This window comes from Mytilus edulis, chromosome 7, assembly GCF_963676685.1.
Source record: "Mytilus edulis chromosome 7, xbMytEdul2.2, whole genome shotgun sequence".
Taxonomy (NCBI): Eukaryota; Metazoa; Mollusca; class Bivalvia; order Mytilida; family Mytilidae; genus Mytilus; species Mytilus edulis.
This window is the reverse complement of record NC_092350.1, coordinates 89,465,430-89,488,031: the sequence shown is the minus strand read 5'-3', so window position 1 is coordinate 89,488,031 and position 22,602 is coordinate 89,465,430. Positions and strand designations below refer to the sequence as shown.

The window sequence follows — 22,602 nt, the reverse complement described above, 5'->3', positions numbered from 1 at the left end:
TTTTAAAATGCTGTAACTTTCTTAATAATGCTTGAAAATTTATAAATGTGGTAGTTTTGGATAGCTAACAGATTACTCTTTCAAATTAATGCAATGTTAGTATTATACAATTATAATGTTAACTGTGTCTAAAATATTTTTCACCAAATTTCCACTTTCAAATTAAATTAGCTTCTGCATAGGTATTCTTAGAGGGTTGATTTTATTATATTTTGTTCCTATGGCCATTATCTACAAAAGGGTGTCTCAGATTTCAGATAAAATGTATAGAACAAATTTTACACCTAATTAAACACTATCGTCTTTTATGTGGTTAGGATGGTTACACTAGTTACAGATTTATGAGAGAATGGAATACCATAGAGACAATCTGAGACACCCTTTTGAAGCCCATGATGTGTTGATTAAGATTTCGTTAAAATTTTCTGTATAGTTAAAGAGATGGTAGAGCTAAATTCATTCAAGTGAACTTAACCAGATTTTTCCACTAATTACATAATAATTGAGTACATAATGATTGCATAAGGGCTATTCCAGAAAAAAATGTATGGCGGGGTTGGAAGGCACATTATATTAATAATACATGGGTGATGGGTATCAGAGCAACTTTTCACACTATAATGCACTATAAGTCTCAATTACAATTGTCTGGGTGGCGGGTGCTGACAAAAAGTGCCTTCCAACCCCCCCCCCCCCCCCCCCCCCCTCCCCATACATTTTTTTCTGGAATAGCCCTAATAAAAATATTACATTCATTTAAAAGATTAATCTTTTATCTATCTATAAATACCTCTTTTATTATTTTCTATGTATTCATAAGAAAGTTACAGCATTTCAAAGGTTAGTGATTGGAAAGAAAAAAATCTTTGTATTGTGCTACCTTAACAACAAAACTTTTACATTTTATTCCAAGTTTGACAATTTTCTGAATAAATAGTAAATCAGAGAAACACATTTCAATTATCTCCCTTTTTTGTCATCTATGCCAAATTTCAATTTTAACCTTAAATTTGTAATTCCTGTCAATGACTTTGGAAGAAATAATTATAATTTCATAACTGACATGTGCACCATTGTTTTGAGTAGGAGGGCTGTTCCATTAAAATATTCATGGGACTACATGTTCTATGAAATCTCAACTTTTGGTGGTAGTCAAGTACAGTGAAAATGAAGGTGATATTCTAAATTACATCTTTAGACGGTGTTCCAAAAAGGGCCTTCTTTATTTAAAGTACCATGTATGTTAATATGGAAGAGCTGTAAATTTATGTTTTGAATATTACTAAAAATTGGTCACATGATATAAAGAAGAGATTGTACCAAGATCCCAGGCAAGTTTGGTCAAGAGAAAACTAAATGATAACACTCAATCACATGACAATGTAAAATGATAAAATACAAAATGATGGAAATAAAAATACAAATTATAATGTCTATGAACTTTGATCTTGATTTTCATACTCCTCTTCCTCTCCCTGATGAGATTGTTCTTCATTTCTCCATTTCTGTGTCAGATTTATAACATTTCCTAAAGAATAAAAAAGACCATGCATGTGACAAAACACTGATCAAACTCATATTCCAGTTAGCATCTTGGTAAACAACGGAAATTGAAATACAATCTTGTTTCTAAATTATAACATCACATTCATAACATAATCTATAGGAAAACCAATTCAGATAGCATCATATTCCAAAACTATAGCATCACATTACCACAATGCTAAAAGGCCCTGAGGAGAACATGGTTGCTGATCATGTACATTTATACAATCGATTAACGATCCATCAATACAGGCAAAATACTCTACTTTGAAAATTGTCTTCATCTTTTTTTATATTTAATCAAAGGATAGATTAGAGTATAGAACTCTTGGACAGCCCATGTAAAGCCTGCGGTAGTGACAGAATCCACCAAAACTGTAGTGTTACTGTGTATGATGTTTCAAATGGTATTACAGATTCATATTTTTTGGAAAAAAACCAACAGAAACCTTATATAACAAGAATGTGTCCATAGTACACGGATGCCCCACTCCCACTATCATTTTCTATGTTCAGTGGACCGTGAAATTGGGGTCAAAACTTTAATTTGGAATTAAAATTAGAAAGATCATATGATAGGAAACATGTGTACTAAGTTTCAAGTTGATGTAACTTTAACTTCATCAAAAAGTACCTTCACCAAAAACTTTAACCTGAACTTTGCACTATCATTTTCTATGTTCAGTGGAACATGAAATTGGGGTCAAAACTATAATTTGGCATTAAAATTAGAAAGATCATATCATGGGGAACATGTGTATTAAGTTTCAAGTTGATTGGACTTCAGATTCATCAAAAACTACCTCGACCAAAAACTTTAACCGGACAGAGGAACGGAGGCACAGACCAGAAAACATAATGCCACTCTACTATCGTAGGTGGGGCATAAAAATACATACAAGTGTGGATACATAGATGTGTTTTGTCAGCATTTAATCCACATATAATCCACATTTAATCCACATTATTGAGTTACAAAGTTTAAATAGTAACCAAACATCAATTTAAGTCCCTATGAACAGATAAAGGCTCTATTTCATGTGATGTGTACATATCTGTTGTAATCGTCTTGTAAGTTGTATTCATTTAGTGGATTTAAGGGGAGCATGCAGGGTTGGATTAGTTAGTTTGAAAGTCAGGTATAGCATTTATTAGATTATCAAACTTTACTCCAGTTACAATTTTATAATCGATCAAGCATTTTAAATCTAAAATTAGTGCAAATTGGCGATTAAGAAACCCAATTTCAATGAAATAACCAGAATTATTTCTGTAAAAAAATAATTCTAATCTAAATGTTTGCTCGTACAAAAGTGAGATTTAACATTTTCTAGACATGGCCACATTCAGGTGATGTATACATACTTGCTATTACTCTACTAATTATTTTTCTTTCATTAGTTGTGGGATCTTCATATTTTTTATTTGACAACTGTCCTTGTACCAAAAGCCGATCTCTAAAATATAAAAAAAACCATCTCAATAACAAGACTCAAACTGTCCTTGTATCAAAAGCAGTTCTCTAAAATAAAAAAATAAAACACATCTCATTAACAGGACTCAAACACAAAAAAAATGCTTCTGTAATATTTTAACACAACTTGCATTGTGATACCTGTTAAGTTTCAAAATTTTCCTAAATGGTTATGCAAACCAAACTGGAAATGTGTAACATTGAAGACAGTACTTTGATGGTTTACTTTTATAAATTGTGACTTTGATAGAGAATTGTCTCATTGGCACTCATACCACATCTTCTTAAAGATCTTTTTTGTTGTTGATAAGGTCTGTTTAAGGGTTGATTAATTGGGGGTAAGAAGGCACTTATATTAAATTTGATTATTTTAAAAAGGAAAGTATGAACATTTACAGGAAATAATCAAAGGGAGAGAGCAGTGTTAGAATAAAAAGTGCCTTCTGACTACCTAATACATTTAATTCTCAATATCTGTGATAGTCTTATTCATTTGGCGGGTTGTTAAATTGTTAATTAACTGAACAGCTAGCATGGCTGTGGTGAATAGTGCTGACTCTTAGTAATGTTGTAAAAACATTCTACTTGTTTGGTGGTTTATATATCAGTCAGAGCTCAGACATAAATAAGTCTGAATCTGCTTTTGACTCATAGAGGTCAAAATTTGTAAGTTTTAGGATTTGTCTCCCTTTAATGCAAGACAAAATATGACTTTAATAAGTCATATATTGTTAAGCAAGAAATAATTGAACAGAATAAAAAAATTGCAAATATCGACTCCTACAAGTCGATAAGTTATCAAAATTGGTTAACTTCAAGACCCACGCATATTTATAAATAGGTCATGCATCATGTGCATCTAAATCAAATAATGACAACATTGAAAGACAATGCTTTGTCTTCTAAAGAAAAATATGAATGAGAGTCTAAAAAATCGGAGATAATGTTAATTAACCTTACAATGCATCCACCTGGAGCCACACTTAATGAGGTAAAACATCTGTGTTTAGTAAGGATTTTTAATTAGATAATTAAATATAGATAGCTCAAGTCCTTGTGAACTCTCAGACAGGTTTTTGCTGTCATAGGTGGTGTACTTTGGCAACCAAGTAAAATTAAGTTTTTTCATTAACATAAATAGACTTAACAAGTCTGTCGTTTTCTGATTTAGATAAGTCTAAAATTGAAAACACATTTTTATGATAAATACATGTTTTGAATTCTTTTAATCAAAAACAAAAATCGACTTGTTTATGTGTGAGCTCTAATGCATATACAGTGTTTGTATATGTACATGATAAAATTGAGAATGGAAATGGGGAATGTGTCAAAGAGACAACAACCCGACCATAGATGTATGAATCAGGCCCGTAGCCAGGAATTTCCAAAAGGGTTTTTTTTTGGTCTCAAAAACTCGACTTTAACAGTCACAATTCAAACAGAACGTTAACAGTCATTATTTGTTTCAAGGGACGAACCCCCCTGGCTACGGGTATGTGAATTAATAGGATTTTGATTTTGATTACAACAAACATTTGACCCCAGGATCACTGAAGAGACATAATTTGTAAAAACGTGTAATATGTGTGGTAAAATCAGTTGTTTTTCTCTCATTTACTGTGGATTCATTTATTTTTGTGGATTTAGGAAAACTTACATGTTCGTGGATATTTAAATTCGTGGTTTTGCTTAAGTCTGCATACAAGTCTATAGAAAATTTGAAATTCGCTGAACATTTATTTTCGTGGTTCTTCTATGGCCTACGAAATCAACGAAAATTGGTATCCCACAAATAATAATGAAGCCACAGTATGAGGATGGTTTTGTTTTGTGGTTCCTCCAAAGTTTTCATTTTAGCCTATGGATAATTAGTACTTCATTGCACATTGAACATTTAAATTCTTCGTTTGCTAATACATGATATACCCAATAAGTCCAAGAAAATTGATATCCCAAGAATATAGATGACTTCACAGTACCTCATTTTCCTGGTGATATTAACAAGGCCTAAGGTTGTAAGAGGGCTGTTCCATAAAATACTATGTCCCCCACTAGAGATGGCACTTGTTTTTTTAAACCTCCCACCACAATTTTGACCACTCACAGAATAACAAGATTGTGTCCATAGTACACAGATGCCCCATCCACATTATCATTTTCTATGTTCAGTGGACCGTGAAAATGGGGTAAAATCTCTAATTTGGCATTAAAATTAAAAAGATCATATCATATGGAACATGTGTACTAAGTTTCAAGTCGATCGGACTTCAACTTCATAAAAAACTACCAGGGTTGGCAAAGTATTACCTACCCGGGAATTCCCGGGCTGGGCAATACTCCCAGAAATGAGTAATAGTGGGCATTACTGGGCAATATGATTTTTTAAGCTTATTTTAACACAAAATAGGAAAGACTTGTTATAGTTTCATAGTATAACAGCTAAATATATACTTTTTATACAGATAACCATTGACAGTCATTTCTAGAAAATTCAATTTCATTCTCTTTTCTATTAATTTTATATGTAGGCAGAATACATTGTACAAAACAAGATTTGCAAATTTAAAGATACCTTTTAATTACCAAGTATTGTTTCAATAATCCAAACTTTGAAAAATGCATTTTATTGCAGTGTTTAAGTGAATTGTTAATTTTAATTGTTATACATTCATATTGCTACCCTACAGGGTCATGCCATTAACACTTATAAAATTGAAAGGACTGATTATTGTTACATAAACAAATCTGTGTTCTAATCTGAATAATTACTTATTAATTAGTGACAGTACATATACATTATTTAAATGTGATGTTTCTTTAATATATGTAATTGTTAATTCTTAATAGGAGCTATATTCATTTGAAAAACAAAATATTTATTTGCATTCTTTTTACAGTTTGCCAATCTAGACAAATGCTAAACAAACAAAATAGGGTATAAATATCTTATTAAATGTATTGCATTTGTGTTTATCACTGAATCCTCTTTAAAATTCAGACAAATATTTTATATTACCCAGTATTGCCCAGTATTACCCACTAAAACCCAGTAAAAACCGGGTTTTCCCAGTATTTCCCACTGGGCTGGGCAATACTCATAAAACCCGGGTTTTTGCCAACCCTGAAAACTACCTTGGCCAAAAACTTTAAACTGAACTTTGACTTTAACCTGAAACAGGACAGATGGACGGATGGATGGAGGGACAAATGGATGCACAGACCAGAAAACATAATGCCTATAAATGGGGCATAAAAATAAATTAGAACAACACTCCCTTTGTAATTTAGTATTTCAATTACAACCACCCACATAAAATTAAGGTGGTACCTAACACTACAGGGAGATAACTCTGTAATATCAGCTAAACGTTTTAACAAAGTTGCGTTGTGAAGGCAATATAAAGCTTCTCAATGATCAAAATTAGTGTTTGTCAAACTGCTATATAACCAGTGTAATTTTTCTGATAAAACGCTTGGTACAAATTATTTTATTTTTTTATATTTTTGTAAAAAGGGTCAAAGTAAATACTTTGTCAAAATTTTATGAAAATTAAACGAGCCAAATTAATTTTAGTGAAAGTGTTGGGTACCACCTTAAAACAAAAATGTGTTCCCTAAGGCATTTTTATTAAGGGGGGACATAGTATTTTCTGGAAGAGTAAATAAATACATGATGGATCCTATTCACCATTGTTCACAGTACTCATCACATTAATTTCAGCCTAACTATTTTTTACCAAAATATGCCCGATTCATCAGGATTTGTGCTCAAGTGGTTTAAATTCATTAATCTTTATGAATCTACCACTTCAGCTAGCTGCACCATTTGTTGTTTGTGTTTGGTCTTCAGCTGTATTCTTTCCGAGTAGGTTTTGGTGTACAATATTTTCAGTAATATTGAGAGTCATTGATTGTTTTTCTGTGTTTTAAAGCCACTTTTAAACACCACTTCTGGGCTATTTAGGTGGTGGCCAGTTTTTATTTGTGGAGGAAGGCAGAGTGCCCAGGGAAAACCCCTGAATTTTGATAGGAAAATGTTGATCCTAATCAATTAAAAATCAAGTGGCTAGTGATTGCAGTAGTTACTACTTAGACCACCCGGCCACTGGGGCTCCTGCCTGTTATGTATAATAAAATATTATCAGTACTCTTACCCTTTTTTTATTTTACTGGCTACAAAATCCCGTGTGTATGGGTTGAACACAACAATATTGTGCCAGTCTGTATCTTGTGTAATTTCTCCTGGAAGGGAATATAAATTCTGATTTAATAGTATTAACTATTATTTTTTACAACATTTTCCTTTGATCTTACTGACTGATAATTTCCTTTCTCAGCACAGTAGAGTGATATCAAAATTCAGCGTTAAAAACTAAGGGGGCATGTGCGCAGCTGTTGTCAATGAAAACAAAAAAAATTATGAAAAATTGACTTTTGAGGACATTAATTCCTGTAGTGGTCAATTGACAATTTTATTCTTGCTGACTTATTTTGTTCTTGTTCATTAAGCATGTTAAAACAATTTATAAAAAAGTGTGTGCAGGGGAAATGTCTATAAAACTTATCTGTAATTATCTTCAAAATGTCTATATTTAAACAGTCCTACAGATCTTATAATCATCAACACATAGGACGCAGAAAATAGATCTGTCACTCCAATTATAATTCTGTGAAAACTGATTGATATTTACCATATATGCGGCCTTTGTTAGTCTTGTATGATTTTAAATTTTAGTTTCTTGTGTATAATTCGGAGTTTAGTATGACGTCCATTATCACTGTACTATTATGCATATTTTATGGGCCAGCTGAAGGACACCTACGGGTGCGGGAATTCTCGCTTCATTGAAGACCCATTGGTTGCCTTCGGCTGTTGTTTGCTCTATGGTCGGGTGGTTGTCGCTTTGACATATTCACCATTTCCTTTCTCAATTTTATTTGTAATTTGATAACAGATGAAAATTAATTTTAAATCACTTAATGTAATCAAACTTGTTCAATTGGAAATAACTCAATCACATAATAAGTACCACTATTGCCTACTGAAAAGGGCTACCTTTGTACAACTCAACAATGAGAAAGCTAAAATCGGGAAAATTGAACTTGACCTTCATTTAGTCACAGGAAACAACATATCTAAATTTGAAAAAAAAATTCAACAAGTGTTTTCATATTAATGAACGCACACTATTTGGCAGACGAAAACCCACCATCCCAAAATCATTAAAAGAAATTTCCATCAAAAATTTCCTAAAAAAATATTCTGATTCCAACTTTGAGCGGGAAAAAATTCAGGTCAAGCAAATGATAACATTTTTTATTCTGGATACAGATTTTCCCCATACCTTAATTATCCTTAGTGTTAAATCTAAAATTAAAAAAAATGATTGAAAGAGTTGAAAAACTAAATAAATTTGTTAAGAAAAAAAAATTATGATGCAAAAAAAAAACATACCACTCCCCCTCCATGAAGTTAAATGGTTGTTCCCTTAAAATTCAATTATGAATAACTCTGTAAAAATACAAACATACCTAAGTTTCCCTAATTTTATCAAAAGTAAACAAAAAGAAAAATTGAACTCAGATTTTAATCAATAGTCGTAATTTGTTACCAGTGTCTTTTTTTTTAATTCTGTAATTTGTAGCAAGAGAAAATACAGCAACTTGGTTCATATCCTCTCTGCCTCTCAATTCAGCATCCCGACCTACTCGTCCCATCAAAGTTACTTCATTTATACCTGAAAAAACATGTAAAACAATTTAGCATCTCTACCTACTCGTCCCATCAGAGTAACTTCATTTATACATGAAAAAACATGTAAAACAACGTATTAACTCTGGGACCATAAGGATGTTAACTTTATTACTCGTCCCATCAGAGTTACTTCATTTATCATGTTTATACCTTAAAAAACATGTGTCTTATACATGTATATTTTCTATTAAGTTATTCCTATGTAACTGTTGACGTCTCATACATGTATATTGTCTATTAAGTTATTCCTATGTAACTGTTGACATCTCATACATGTATATTTTCTATTAAGTTATTTCTATGTAACTGTTGACGTCTCATACATGTATATTTTCTATTAAGTTATTCCTATGTAACTGTTGACATCTCATACATGTATATTGTCTATTAAGTTATTCCTATGTAACTGTTGACATCTCATACGTGTATATTGTCTATTAAGTTATTCCTATGTAACTGTTGACATCTCATACATGTATATTGTCTATTAAGTTATTTCTATGTAACTGTTGACATCTCATACATGTATATTGTCTATTAAGTTATTTCTATGTAACTGTTGACGTCTCATACATGTATATTGTCTATTAAGTTATTTCTATGTAACTGTTGACATCTCATACATGTATATTGTCTATTAAGTTATTTCTATGTAACTGTTGACATCTCATACATGTATATTGTCTATTAAGTTATTTCTATGTAACTGTTGACATCTCATACATGTATATTGTCTATTAAGTTATTTCTATGTAACTGTTGACATCTCATACATGTATATTGTCTATTAAGTTATTCCTATATAACTGTTGACATCTCATACATGTATATTGTCTATTAAGTTTTTCCCTTTTAATTTTATATCCATATTTATCACTATTTTACGGAATTTCCTTTGATCATATGTTGATCTGACTGACCGATAATTTCCTTTCTCAGCAGAGTCAAGAGATATGAAAAATTATGGCTAGAAACTAAGGACACATGTACCATAACAAGGAAATTAACAATGTTGTCATAGGTACATTTGTAAAATAGCAATAAACAGATTATCATTGGTCATCTGGACGGCTCAAGTGACAAAATCAATCTCGTTGAGATAACCAATGATAATCTATAAATATCTCATCCATATATATTGCTTGTCTTAGTTTTTCAATGTAATTGTACAGTCTAGAGCAATCAGTTCCTGTCTAGCAGCACATTACAATACAGTCATGAGAGTAAGACAGCATTGATTATATAACAACGACCAATCTGATAAAACTAATTCCTATAAACTTCATTGTAAACAAAAACTCACATCTTTCCATTGATCTAGGACTCTCATCAGACATTGTTCTGGCCAACTGGGCACATGGCCGTGTAATCTGAAAAAAGATTATTAAAATATCCTATAAATGGCCACTACATTTGACAAATTGTAAATACAGTCCAGATTATCAAAAAATAGGCTTGGACTACAGTGGATCCTAAATTTAATGTAAGGATGGGGGACACTCTGAAAAATTAGGAGTATGAGTTCCATATTTAAGATCATTTAAATAAAAATTGTCTGTAATGATGGTAATTATACATATAATATAATTACATTTTTTTTGCTGTCTTTTTGGGGACTCAATCTGCACTTCAACTAGCAAGGACAATTCTTTTTATAGATCTTTCAACAGAAGGTAACACATGTAATACAAAGTATCTATTAGACTGCATGGCAATTGTCAAATTCAGACATCTCTTATATCATTCAGACAGGGGAATTACTTATTTGACATGCATGACATGTTTAAGTAGAAAATTTGAAATTTTATCACAATTTGTGATTTTGTAGTTTTACCAAATTTTAAACATATACATGATATACAGGATATATATAATATATATAAATTTGTTTATTAAAGTGTCACATATACATCATTTTTTGTACATATGGATTATTTTTAGTAAAATTGAAGAAAAAAAATAACCTTTTGCTTCTTTCAAATAGCAAGGTGAACGATATTTTCTAAACAGATTTTCCCCTGCAGTGGGAGTATTATTCCTGTAATATTCAAGGTTTAATCTTAAGATTCAGTAATTCATGCAATTTTTTTCTGATTGTCATTGTGATCAAATTTTCTAAAAGTCCAAAGACCTTAAAGACCACAACTCTGCACAAAATCATCAGATCGGAACAAAATTTCGAACTTGAACTGAAAATTGTCATGATAAAACAATTTACCAATTATCAAATCAATATTTCAAGAATGACAAAAAAAAAAGTGTGTGGGAAAACTGATTATTTGACATATTGTGTTAGATTGAATTTTTTAAGTCTGAGTACAATTACTCTGCACAAAATCAACAAACTGGAAAAAAAAAGAACTTGATGTGGATGTGGATGGGAATGGACGTGAAATTTTTGCAGAGAGAATACCTGTGATTAACATCATCCAAATTAAGTTTTCTAAATTATTATGTTGGATGCATTTTCATCATGGACGTATTTTGCCAAGGCATTTGTGGGGCATCCAGGGTGACCTTGTTTGATTTTATGTATTATACATGTAGTTTAGCACGTTTTTATACTTTGAGGACTGAGCGAATCAGGTTTGTGTGTGAGTTAATTAGTATGTTTTATTTTATTGCATTGTATTATGTTTTGATACAGTTCATTTTCTGGTAATAAGCAACCTATTAAAAATCAAATCTCCACACTCACTCATATTTTTTGCTTGGTCCCTGCATGCAAAGATTAAATTTTAATAAGATTGAGTAATAAGACTGGTCACAGCCTGGATGGAGAAATTGGGTAGGCAAATCCTTACATTAATCTGTACCGATACAGGCTCCACATTTCCTCCTTTAAATCCCATAACTACTTATAAAACGAGGCTCATACGGAGACAATAAGAAGATCTCTAACTTGTCACATGTGATTCAACTATATACCAAATAAAAAGTGTCATGACATGAGTGTGGAAAACTAATTTGCCGGACTGACAGATGGATTTGAGTCGGATTTACACATTACGGGTCAAGTAGGATAAACGGTACTGTAGTTCCTTCGGAAGAACAGAGTAATAAATCGGTTTAACTTTAGAAGTAAATTGGTTTATATGAACATAAATTGACAGACTGACAGGTCGACACTATAAAGGTCGACAAGTTTAAAAGTTGACAGGTTGACAAGTGTTATGGTCGACAGGTTGACAGTTTGATAAGTGTTAAGGTCGACAGGTTGACAGGTTGACAAATGTTAAGGTCGACAGGTTGACAAATGTTAAGGTCGACCAGTTGACAGGTTGACAAATGTTAAGGTCGACAGGTAGACAGGTTGAAGGGTTTAATTTTACAATTAAACAAGTAAATAAAAGTACATCATCCATTAAATAAAATAAAATTAACTTCAGTTTTTAACCTTTTTTACAAGTATTGACTATAACTTTTATATCTGTTCGCTGTCAATCTGTTTAACATTTGTACATTTTCAGGCCTCTACATTAACATTTTTTCTAACTTGTCCCTTCGGACAAGTGGCAAGAAAATCAGCTTGTCCGAACTCTTAACTCACTTGTCTGAATTCATAACTGAAAATCTAACATATTGATGATTTATGCAATAATAACACTTGGGCTTTGATTGTACCTAATAAAAGGAGCATTTTGTAATGTTATATGAATACCGCATCAAAATACATTTGATTATTTCAGAATGAAAGTTTTTTTGCAAGACTGTGTTCTCTGACTCAATGTCACTATCATTTGTCAATCATTAAATCATCATTTCTTCCCAAACCACTACGTTCCCCTATGGACCTATTCATTCTTTAGTAGTGGTATGGGTTAAACCAAGGATGTAAATATGTAAGACATAATAGTGTCCTATGAAAAAGTGTCCACATGGACACTTTTTCATTGAAATTTGGTATTTAATAATGTCCATTGCCATGGAATGGTGTCCCTCAAAAGGACAAATGTTTACTGCTAACAAAATGAAATAGTGTCCACTCACAGGACAAATTTTCATAGTAGTTGCTATTAAATTGTGTCCTCTAAGGGAAGTAATACAAAGGTCATTACAAAGTTTTATTATACTTAAATTTTTATTAAAATATCAGTGATCTGGAAGGTTTTTTTTTACTATGGGCCCAGGGCCCCTCAAAAATGAATTCAATGGGCCATTTTAAAAAATAATGGGCCATGTTGTCAAATGAGTGGGCCCTTTGAATTGACTTCTGTAAAAAAAAAAAAAAAAGTATCAGTATATTTTGGCAAAGAGGTGTTGGTACTTACCTTTATGATTTTAAATAAAATCATTGATATTGTTCCTGTGATTTTGTAATTTCAATTTCAATGAATATACAATAACTTCTTCCAACCCCAACAATACATTGTAATTAAGTTAACCTTTATTTACAATGTTTAAACTGGTACTGTCATGGTTTTTTTTTTGTACATTAAATTTGGGTCTTCGTCGATACCATACTTATTCCAGACGTTCCGTATCAGAGGACATTTCAGGCATTGCCTCTGCACTTCTTGTATTATTAAAACGTCATCACGGTGACAAGAATAACAGTATAGAGTACCATTAATTCATAGAACAAAACAACAAATCGCTGAAGTCATGTTTGCAAAATGTCAAAACGAGCCAAAGACCAAAAAATGACAAGGACAATAAAGCGTCTTTTATGGAGACAAAAACTATATTCCTAAAAAGTCTTTCGGGTTCTTTAATCGAAATAATAACAAGCTAAACTACATGAGATTATTATTAGAGTTAGATCTCGTCTGTACTAGCCAAATTTCACAAATGTAAAGTTGTTTACAAAAAAATATATATCATGAATGATGCTTAATTACGTTTTTCGGGTTATCAGTTAGACCGCATGGTTCTATTATTACAATAGGAAAACACCCGAGATGTTACATCGCATGGTTCTATTATCATAGGGAAACACCCGAGACGTCCCAAAAATATATAGGTGCTCCTATTATTGGAGGAACATTACGCAGTTGTGTACATACACATGGCGCACGGAACACGATCGGAAATTCATTTGATGATATCTAAACGTTTCGAAACGAAGTGAAAAATATTGTGCGCCACGTGGGCACTTACATTTGTCACTGTATGCGCCATTTATTGTCAATATGCGCTATAGGCGCAGGGCGCACGTCCTTCCCAATCACTGAAATATGAAGGATTGGTGAGAAATTGATCAATATACAATTTAACTATTGTCAGTTTATTGTCTTAATTTTGTATGCCATAACCATTTAATGTAAATGTGTTTGTGCGAATAAAATATTGTCTATTGTCTATTGTCTATTGTCTATTGTCTATTGTAAACAAATAAATAATGGATGGAAGTGAATATAGAGAAATTTAAGTTCTAAGAAATTCCCAACAAATGGTTATGACAATGAAAGAATAACAATAAGAAGGAAGTGTAAAATCAAATATGAAGAACTTTGTAATATTTATTATGTCAGATAAGAAGGCAATAGAAAATAAATAATGTCCATTGCCATGAAATATTGTCTCCTAAGTGGACAGCATTTTACAGCAACAGTTATGAAATATGGTCCATCTGCTGAACAAATTTTCGTAGTGAATGTTATTTAATTGTGTCTTCAAAGGAAAATAAAATAGAACAGCATCTAACATGTATATAATTATATTAAAAAATATAGATATGAAGATAAGGATGGTACGAGTGCCAATGAGACAATTTTTATGTCAAAGTAACAATTAATTCAAGTTCGTAATTAAAGTTACAATGCGTCCAGTAATAACAAGGCAATGGAATCATTTAATACTTTAATCATATCAAAAAGTGCCCTGGCGGACACAATGTCCTGTGAAAAAAATGTCCACCTGGACAATATTATGGTAGTGAATAATGTCCATGTGCATGGACACTTTTTCATACCTAAGGACATGTTTTCATAGGAAATTGTGTCCAGGACACATTTAAATAAGTAAATATTGTCAAAATGTGTCCGGTGGACATTTTTTCATGGAGGACATTATTAAATCCTACAAATACACCTGGCCACCTTGAACATGTATATGAGTAAACCTTTTTAATTTATTGATGATGTCAAAACAAGCTTTTACAATTTATTTTGATTTGTATATACATTGATATATGATCATGAAGTACATACACATTTCACTAAAAAATCTGCCTTTTTAGATTTTTTTTTTTTTTCATCTTAAATTTTTATATCATAGATCTTATCAACAGTCAGGGGCGTTACTTAAACAAGTTATTTTTTTAATTACTTATATACGGTAAGTAATTTTTTATTTTAAAAATAATAAAATTACTTAATAGAGTTATTTTAATTTTCAATAGAAACATAGACTAAATGTAGTTTTCATGATTTTAAACAACATTTTATATCATAAAATAAAGAATTTATCAGATTTGAAAGGAGTATAGAGATTAAGGGTTACTTTGAAAATAATGACAAAAATATTACTTGAATAAGTTATTTTAAACATTTTTGAAAAAAATAGCAATTACACTTATCTAAGGCACATATGTAATTGATTTAGGTTACAAATTATAAATAACTTCAGGTCTAAATTAATTCACAAGTATCTATCTATTTAAATCAGTCTACCTTCAAGATTTTAGAGGAAAATGATAATTTAATAGTCCCAAGAGACCAATCTTTGACCCAGAAGCATCGGTATGAAAGATAAGTGCGTCGGAAAGTTAATCAGTATTTCTGAACAATTAGTTTTTATATATCAAAGGAAAAATAACCAGACAAGTTGCTTTCTTTAAAAAAAGAAATGCAATCGTAAACCCAAATGCTTGTTTGGCATTATATATATATTAGATAATTGTTTAATAAAGATGTATTGTCTTATATTACTTTTGTTGTGCATAAGAATTAGAAACTGACATTGCCTGTTTAGTGGTTTAAATAATGTAATACCGGCTTCACACATCAACGTATAGATCCGACGTACGTCGGCCGAGGTAAAAAAAATCATGCACGCTACCAAAACGCTAGTAATTTTGATGCATTCAACCTGTCAATCATATCTGTATCGTGTGCACAACGAGCTTAAAGCGTGTATTGGGTGTGCGTAAAGCGTACCTCAGCGTTTCTCCTGGTCTTCCTACATTCCCAACTGCAGGTCTGTCTATATGTGAATGTTTGTCAATAAGTCTGTCACATTCGCCCGTCTGTTTACATGTTTACCAGTCCGTCTATGTCCACTGGTTCGTCTACATGTTCACTAGCTTTGAAATAGCTTACGGTAAGTGCGATTATTTCAGTGATTTATGTCTATTGTTTTTATGTAAGTGATTATTGTGCACCGTACCCATAATTTTAGGGACGCGAATTGCAACTGATATTTTACAGTTTTTTCTTGCGATGTGTTGTCCTTAAGGTTTGGTTCATTTGGGAGGGTTGGGTTTATGGCCACCACATTGTTTATGTGCCAATGTCCATTCTAAAGCCAGAAACATGTAGTACAGTGGTTGTTGTTCATAATTCATGTCGGTCAAGTTGTTTTCGTAAATTATTTTGTTATCAATAAGGCTGTTTAGTTTTGTTTGATTTTTGTTTTTAAATCTTAATGGTCGGGGCATTTAATAGCCGACTAAATAGTAGTTTTTTTTTCATTTTTGGAGGCCGCTCGGTGGCCTTTAAAGACTTACTACCACGTCATTGTAACTCTGGTTGGTATTTGTATCATTAGTGCTGGACCATGGTCGATCCTATATGCACCTTTGAGGCAGGCGGGATATTTTTGTAGATCTTGTACAGCTCAAACTAATGGGAGTAGTTCCTGTACTTCTATGTCTAGTCCCATGTTGCATGGTTAGAGAGGGTGTAATATCTTCTGTAGGTTTGATGAAGTTTCACCCGTATCGGACTTCTTTCCCTAAATGAAAGCATTAAGGCGACGAGTATTTTTGTATGCAATGTGCCCTTAACGTGTCTAAAACTTATCTGTAGCGTTTTCAACGCTCGTGTAGCGTGTATATTATGTGCGTGCAGTTTACAGGTACATGTATATACGTTTGACAAACGCTTGAGCTGAATGATTTTTTTTATGTTCCATTAAAATTTTCCTGAAGTAAAAGCGTTCACCAAGCGTATACCTTTGCATTTCGACGTACTTCAAACTTATGGAACGCGTGATTAAACACTTGCATAAAGTTCCTCTGGTGAGCAACTAAGTTACGCATACGATGATACGGACTTTGTTAATTTTCTTTTTTGACTGATTGTTTTACATTGTCATTTCGGGGCCTTTTATAGCCGACTATGCGGTACGTGCTTTGCCTGTTGTTGAAGGCCGTACGGTGACCCATAGTTTGTATTTCTGTGTTATTTTGGTTTCTTGCAGATAGTTGTCTCATTGACACCAAACCCGATATCTTCTTTTTTATTTTCGATATCTTATCGCCGACCTGGTTAAGTCTGCTAAAAATGCATGCATGATTCATTTTTAGGTTATCAGTCGTAATTAAAGTGGCACATTTAATTCGTTGTTTCATTGCTTGAAGTATCATTTCTTACATCTGCATGGTCAAATGTGTATTTTTTTAAAATAAATTTTAGATTTAGATTTCAGTCACGGTTATTTTTTCCCCCTTCATATTGAATATCTATACTTATCAGTCGCATTTTAATGACGAAAAGGATTCAGAGGTTATTAAAAAAAGTAAATAATGTTGCAATATTTAAACAAAGAAAATAACTTTAAATTTGCAATATTACTGAAAATAAATACGGACATAACTTTCATAATTAATTTTAACGTTATTTTCAATAAACGATTTTTTTTTAAATCCTCGTTTTTACACCTATTTGAGGCACGTATTTATGATTATATTTCCTTGTCCTTGGTCTATCCTAGACGTAAAATTTCAAAAAGTGCTAATACTTTTTTTAAAGATATTATTTTTAATTGTTCTCGTTCAAAATATTTTATTTTTTTATATTCAATATCTATTTAATTTTATTTTTAATAACCATTTTTTTTTTTTATTAAAGTTGCAATATTTAACCAAAAAAAATAACTGTAATTTAATCATATGCAAGAAAGACTTCCCTTTAATTTCAGTATAAAAAAATAAATAGCTTGCTTTTTACAACATGTACATCTTCACTAAACGTAAAATCTAAAATAAAATGCTACTAAAACATTGTAAAACTCTTTCTAAAGATTTTATTTTTAATTATTTTCGTTCAGAATATAAAGCGCATTGTTTACATGAAATCTTATCTCATATCTAAACACAGCTGGTTACATCGTTTGACTATAATTAAAATACTACGCATGTAGGTTAATATTAGCAGCTTGTAATCGTGTGCAAGAAAATATTATATCATAATAAATTTCAGATCATACGTAAAATATCTCTATAGCAACTTAAGATGCTAATGCATATTCAACAGATTTGTAAGCTATTGCGCATGCATTTGAAAGGTGGTCATAGCTATTGCGCATGTATTTGAAAGGTGGTCATAGAAAGACCAGAAGTGTTCCGACTAACATCCAGTGTTCCGAAAGACTACATCACTCGTCCAATATATACTGCGTAAACCCTCAGGGGTTTACGCAATAAAGATGTATTGTCTTATATTATTTTGTTGTGCATAAGAATTAGAAACTGACATTGCCTGTTTATTTAATGTAATACCGGCTTCACACATCAACTTATAGATCCGACGTACGTCGGTCGTGGTAAAAAAAAATCATGCACAAATTATTTTGTTATCAATAAGGCTGTTTAGTTTTGTTTGATTTTTGTTTTTAAATCTTAATGGTCGGGGCATTTAATAGCCGACTAAATAGTGGGTTTTTTTTTTCATTTTTGGAGGCCGCTCGGTGCATGCCTTTAAAGACTTACAACCACGGCATTGTAACTCTGGTTGGTACTTGTATCATTAGTGCTGGACCATGGTCGATCCTATGCACCTTTGAGGCAGGCGGGATATTTTTGTAGATCTTGTACAGCTCAAACTAATGGGAGTAGTTCCTGTACTTCTATGTCTAGTCCCATGTTGCATGGTTGGAGAGGGTGTAATATATTCTGTAGGTTTGAAGAATTTCACCCGTATCGGACTTTTTCTCCTGAATGAAAGCTTTAAGGCGACGCGTATTTTTGTATGTGTCTCAAACTTATCTGTAGCGTTTTCAACGCTCGTATAGCGTGTATATTATGTGCGTGCAGTTTACAGGTATACGCTTGACAAACGCTTGAGCTGAATGAAATTTTTTATGTTCCATTAAAATTTTCATGAAGTAAAAGCGTTCACCAAGCCTTTAGATACCTTTGCATTTCGACGTACTTCAAACTTATGGAACGCGGATTTAAACGCTTGCGTAGCGTTCCTCTGGTGAGCAACTAAGTTACGCATACGATGATACGGACTTTGTTAATAATCTTTTTTGACTGATTGTTTTACATTGTCATTTCGGGGCCTTTTATAGCCGACTACGCGGTGCGTGCTTTGCCTGTTGTTGAAGGCCGTACGGTGACCCATAGTTTGTATTTCTGTGTTATTTTGGTTTCTTGTAGATAGTTTTCTCATTGACATCTTCTTTTTTATATTTCGATATCTTATCGCCGACCTGGTTAAGTCTGCTAAAAATGCATGCATGATTCATTTTTAGGTTATCAGTCGTAATTAAAGTGGCACATTTAATTCGTTGTTTCATTGCTTGAAGTATCATTTCTTACATCTGCATGGTCAAGTGTGTATTTTTTAAAAATAAATCTAAGATTTAGATTTCAGTCACGGTTATTTTTCCCCCTTCATATTGAATATCTATATACATTTGTACTTATCAGTCGCATTTTAATGACGAAAAGGATTCAGAGGTTATTATGTGACCTCCTTGTTTTAAAAAAAAAGTAAATAATGTTGCAATATTGAAACAAAGAAAATAACTTTAAATTTGCAATATTACTGAAAATAAATACGAACATAACATTCATAATTAATCTTAACGTTATTTTCAAAAAACGATTTTTTTTTTGAAAAATCCTCGTTTTTACACCTATTTGAGGCACGTATTTATGATTATATTTCCATGTCCTTGGTCTATCCTAGACGTAAAATTTCAAAAAAGTGCTAATACCTTTTTAAAGATTTTATTTTTAATTGTTCTCGTTCAAAATATTTTATTTTTTCATATTCAATATCTATTTAATTTTATTTTTAATAACCATTTTTTTTTTTATTAAAGTTGCAATATTTAACCAAAAAAATAACTGTAATTTAATCATATGCAAGAAAGACTTCCCTTTAAACGTAAAATCTAAAATAAAATGCTACTAAAACTCTTTCTAAAGATTTTATTTTTAATTATTATCGTTCAGAATATAAAGCGCATTGTTTACATGAAATCTTATCTCATATCTAAACACAGCTGGTTACATCGTTTGACTAATTAAAATACTACGCATGTAGGTTGATATTAGCAGCTTGTAATCGTGTGCAAGAAAATATTATATCATAATAAATTTCAGATCATACGTAAAATATCTCTATAGCAACTTAAGATGCTAATGCATATTCAACAGATTAGTAAGCTATTGCGCATGCATTTGAAAGGTGGTCATAGCTATTGCGCATGTATTTGAAAGGTGGTCAAAGAAAGAACAGAAGTGTTCCGAATAACATCCGGTGTTCCGAAAGACTACATCACTCGTCCAATATATACTGCGTAAACCCTCAGGGGTTTACGCAATAACTGTGAAAATTTTTTTAAGCTAGTAAAATCTGTATTCTTGGACAACTATAAACATAATATTCAGAAAAATAACTTATATAAGTTATATTTAAATTAGCCTCGTTTTCAACATTACTTGTATAGGTAATTTTAATTGTTACTTGTTTAAGTAATGCTCCTGACTGATCAAATAAAACTTCTTTTAATGTATTGTTATGCATAAAAGCAAAATCAAATGAAACATACTTTAATTTAATATTTTAAAGTTTAGGTAAAACTCCATATGGAGGTGCTCCTTATTCAAGGAAGCTTATACTAAGAAGATACATTAACATTGGTTTCTTTCCCCTTACTTATATCCCCCCTGGTCAATGGCTGCCAGCATGTTCAATACTCCAAATCAGAGACATATTATACAAGTTTTATATGTCTCTGGTTCAATCAATGAATAATTATTTCATTAAGTATGATCAATAAAACAATCATTCATATTTTTGGGAATGTATAAGTCTTGAATTTGATCTATTTTTATCTGACCTTGATTTTTCACTTGTCCCATGGGACAAGTAGTATGGTGAATCTACTTGCCCGACACCTGTGTCCACTTGTCCCGGACAATCGGACAAACGTTAATGTCGAGCCCTGATTTTACATTTCTGAAAATGAAATTGTCAACCTGTCAACTTGTCGATCTGTCTACCAGTCACTAATAATACTATTTTACACTTTCATGACTTTATAAATGCTCTCAAGTTGTCAATCTGTCATTTTGTCAACTTGTCAACCTGTCGACTTGTCAACCATAACTTACTAGTTATTATATTAAATTATCAACTTATCAATCTGTCAACCTGTCGACTTGTCAACCTGTCAACCACTTATTTCAACCATAACATTTTTAAAATTGTCAACCTGTCGACTTGTCAACCTGTCAACCACTTATTCCAACCATAACCTCAAGTTTTTAAATTGTCAACCTGTCGACTTGTCAACCTGTAAATTACTCATTTATTTCAGATTAATGTAAAATTTAAACAGTTTCAATTTTATTACCCATGAATACTTATCGGACCACAGATGAATAATCACTTTGTGATTGGTTAAATGCCGTCACGTGGTGACACCCTATGAGACCGTATGGGGTTAGTAAGTTTCATATGGGGTTCATGACGCGTTAATGGCGACGTCATCTATTAATGTTGTTGTGTTTCATTGTTTATTTTTCAACAAAACGCCGCAGAAAAAGTCCAGCGTCCAATAAATTCGTTATACGGTTAACTACTGACCTCGTACGGATCCATAGAGGGTGAATAAAATTCATAGGGGACTCGGCCTCCGGCCTCAACCCCTATGGATTTTACTTACCCTCTACGGATCTGTATGTGGTCAGTAGCGAACCATATAACTTATAATACGCGTATTAATTTATTGCAAAAGCCGGAACTATAGTACCGTATATCCTACTTGCGCCCACATTACTTGTTGGCGATTTTCGGTTTAAAGTTAGCGCTTGAACAAAATGAACATCGCTGTCATGAATAATAAGAGATGAAAATAAATTTTGGTAAAAAAAGGTCGGCAAAGTTAATTTTTATTTTATTTCAAATCAAAGGTCCGTCGGATTGACAGATGGATTTTAGTCGGATTAACACATTAATTGTTGGCGATTTTCGGTATAAAGTTAGCGGTTGAAAACTCATGTTTTTATTGACAGACAGACGGACAGAGTGCAAACCTAAAGTCTGCTTCGACAGGTCGGTCATGTCGGTAGGGAACTAAAACAGGCATAAATCATACATGTTATAACTACATGAACATGATGAATATCATGTAGTCCATGTAGGGGTGACCTCAGTTTGGCTTCACTTCAAATTCTTAAAAGTTTTGTAGGTCTCATGTTTCAACTTCTGTGAAGAAAGCTAATGAAAAATGACAATCTTTGTATACATATAAAGTAGTCAAACCATAAAATTACTCATGAACATAGCTTACTCTTGTGAGTGAACGAAGTACATTCATTCTCGTGTTTAGTTTTCCTCGTGTTTATGGGTTGTGATGACAAATTCGTCCCAAACCCCGTCGTCCTAAATTGCAGATAATATACTTCAAATTTTATGGACTGTGT

General features: G+C 32.1%; 1 protein-coding gene across 1 annotated transcript; it reads right to left on the bottom strand.

The window, feature by feature from the left end:
• Window positions 1–881: 881 nt before the first annotated feature.
• Window positions 882–22,583, bottom strand: LOC139482731 (single-stranded DNA-binding protein 1-A, mitochondrial-like). The gene is made up of 6 exons (XM_071266794.1): window positions 22,470–22,583; window positions 10,078–10,144; window positions 8,632–8,757; window positions 7,174–7,261; window positions 2,911–3,002; window positions 882–1,528 (listed from the first exon to the last, which is right to left on the bottom strand). Exons 1-6 carry the CDS (start codon window positions 22,494–22,496, stop codon window positions 1,434–1,436), a joined length of 495 nt encoding a protein of 164 aa, XP_071122895.1. The 5' UTR covers window positions 22,497–22,583; the 3' UTR covers window positions 882–1,433.
• Window positions 22,584–22,602: the final 19 nt, after the last annotated feature.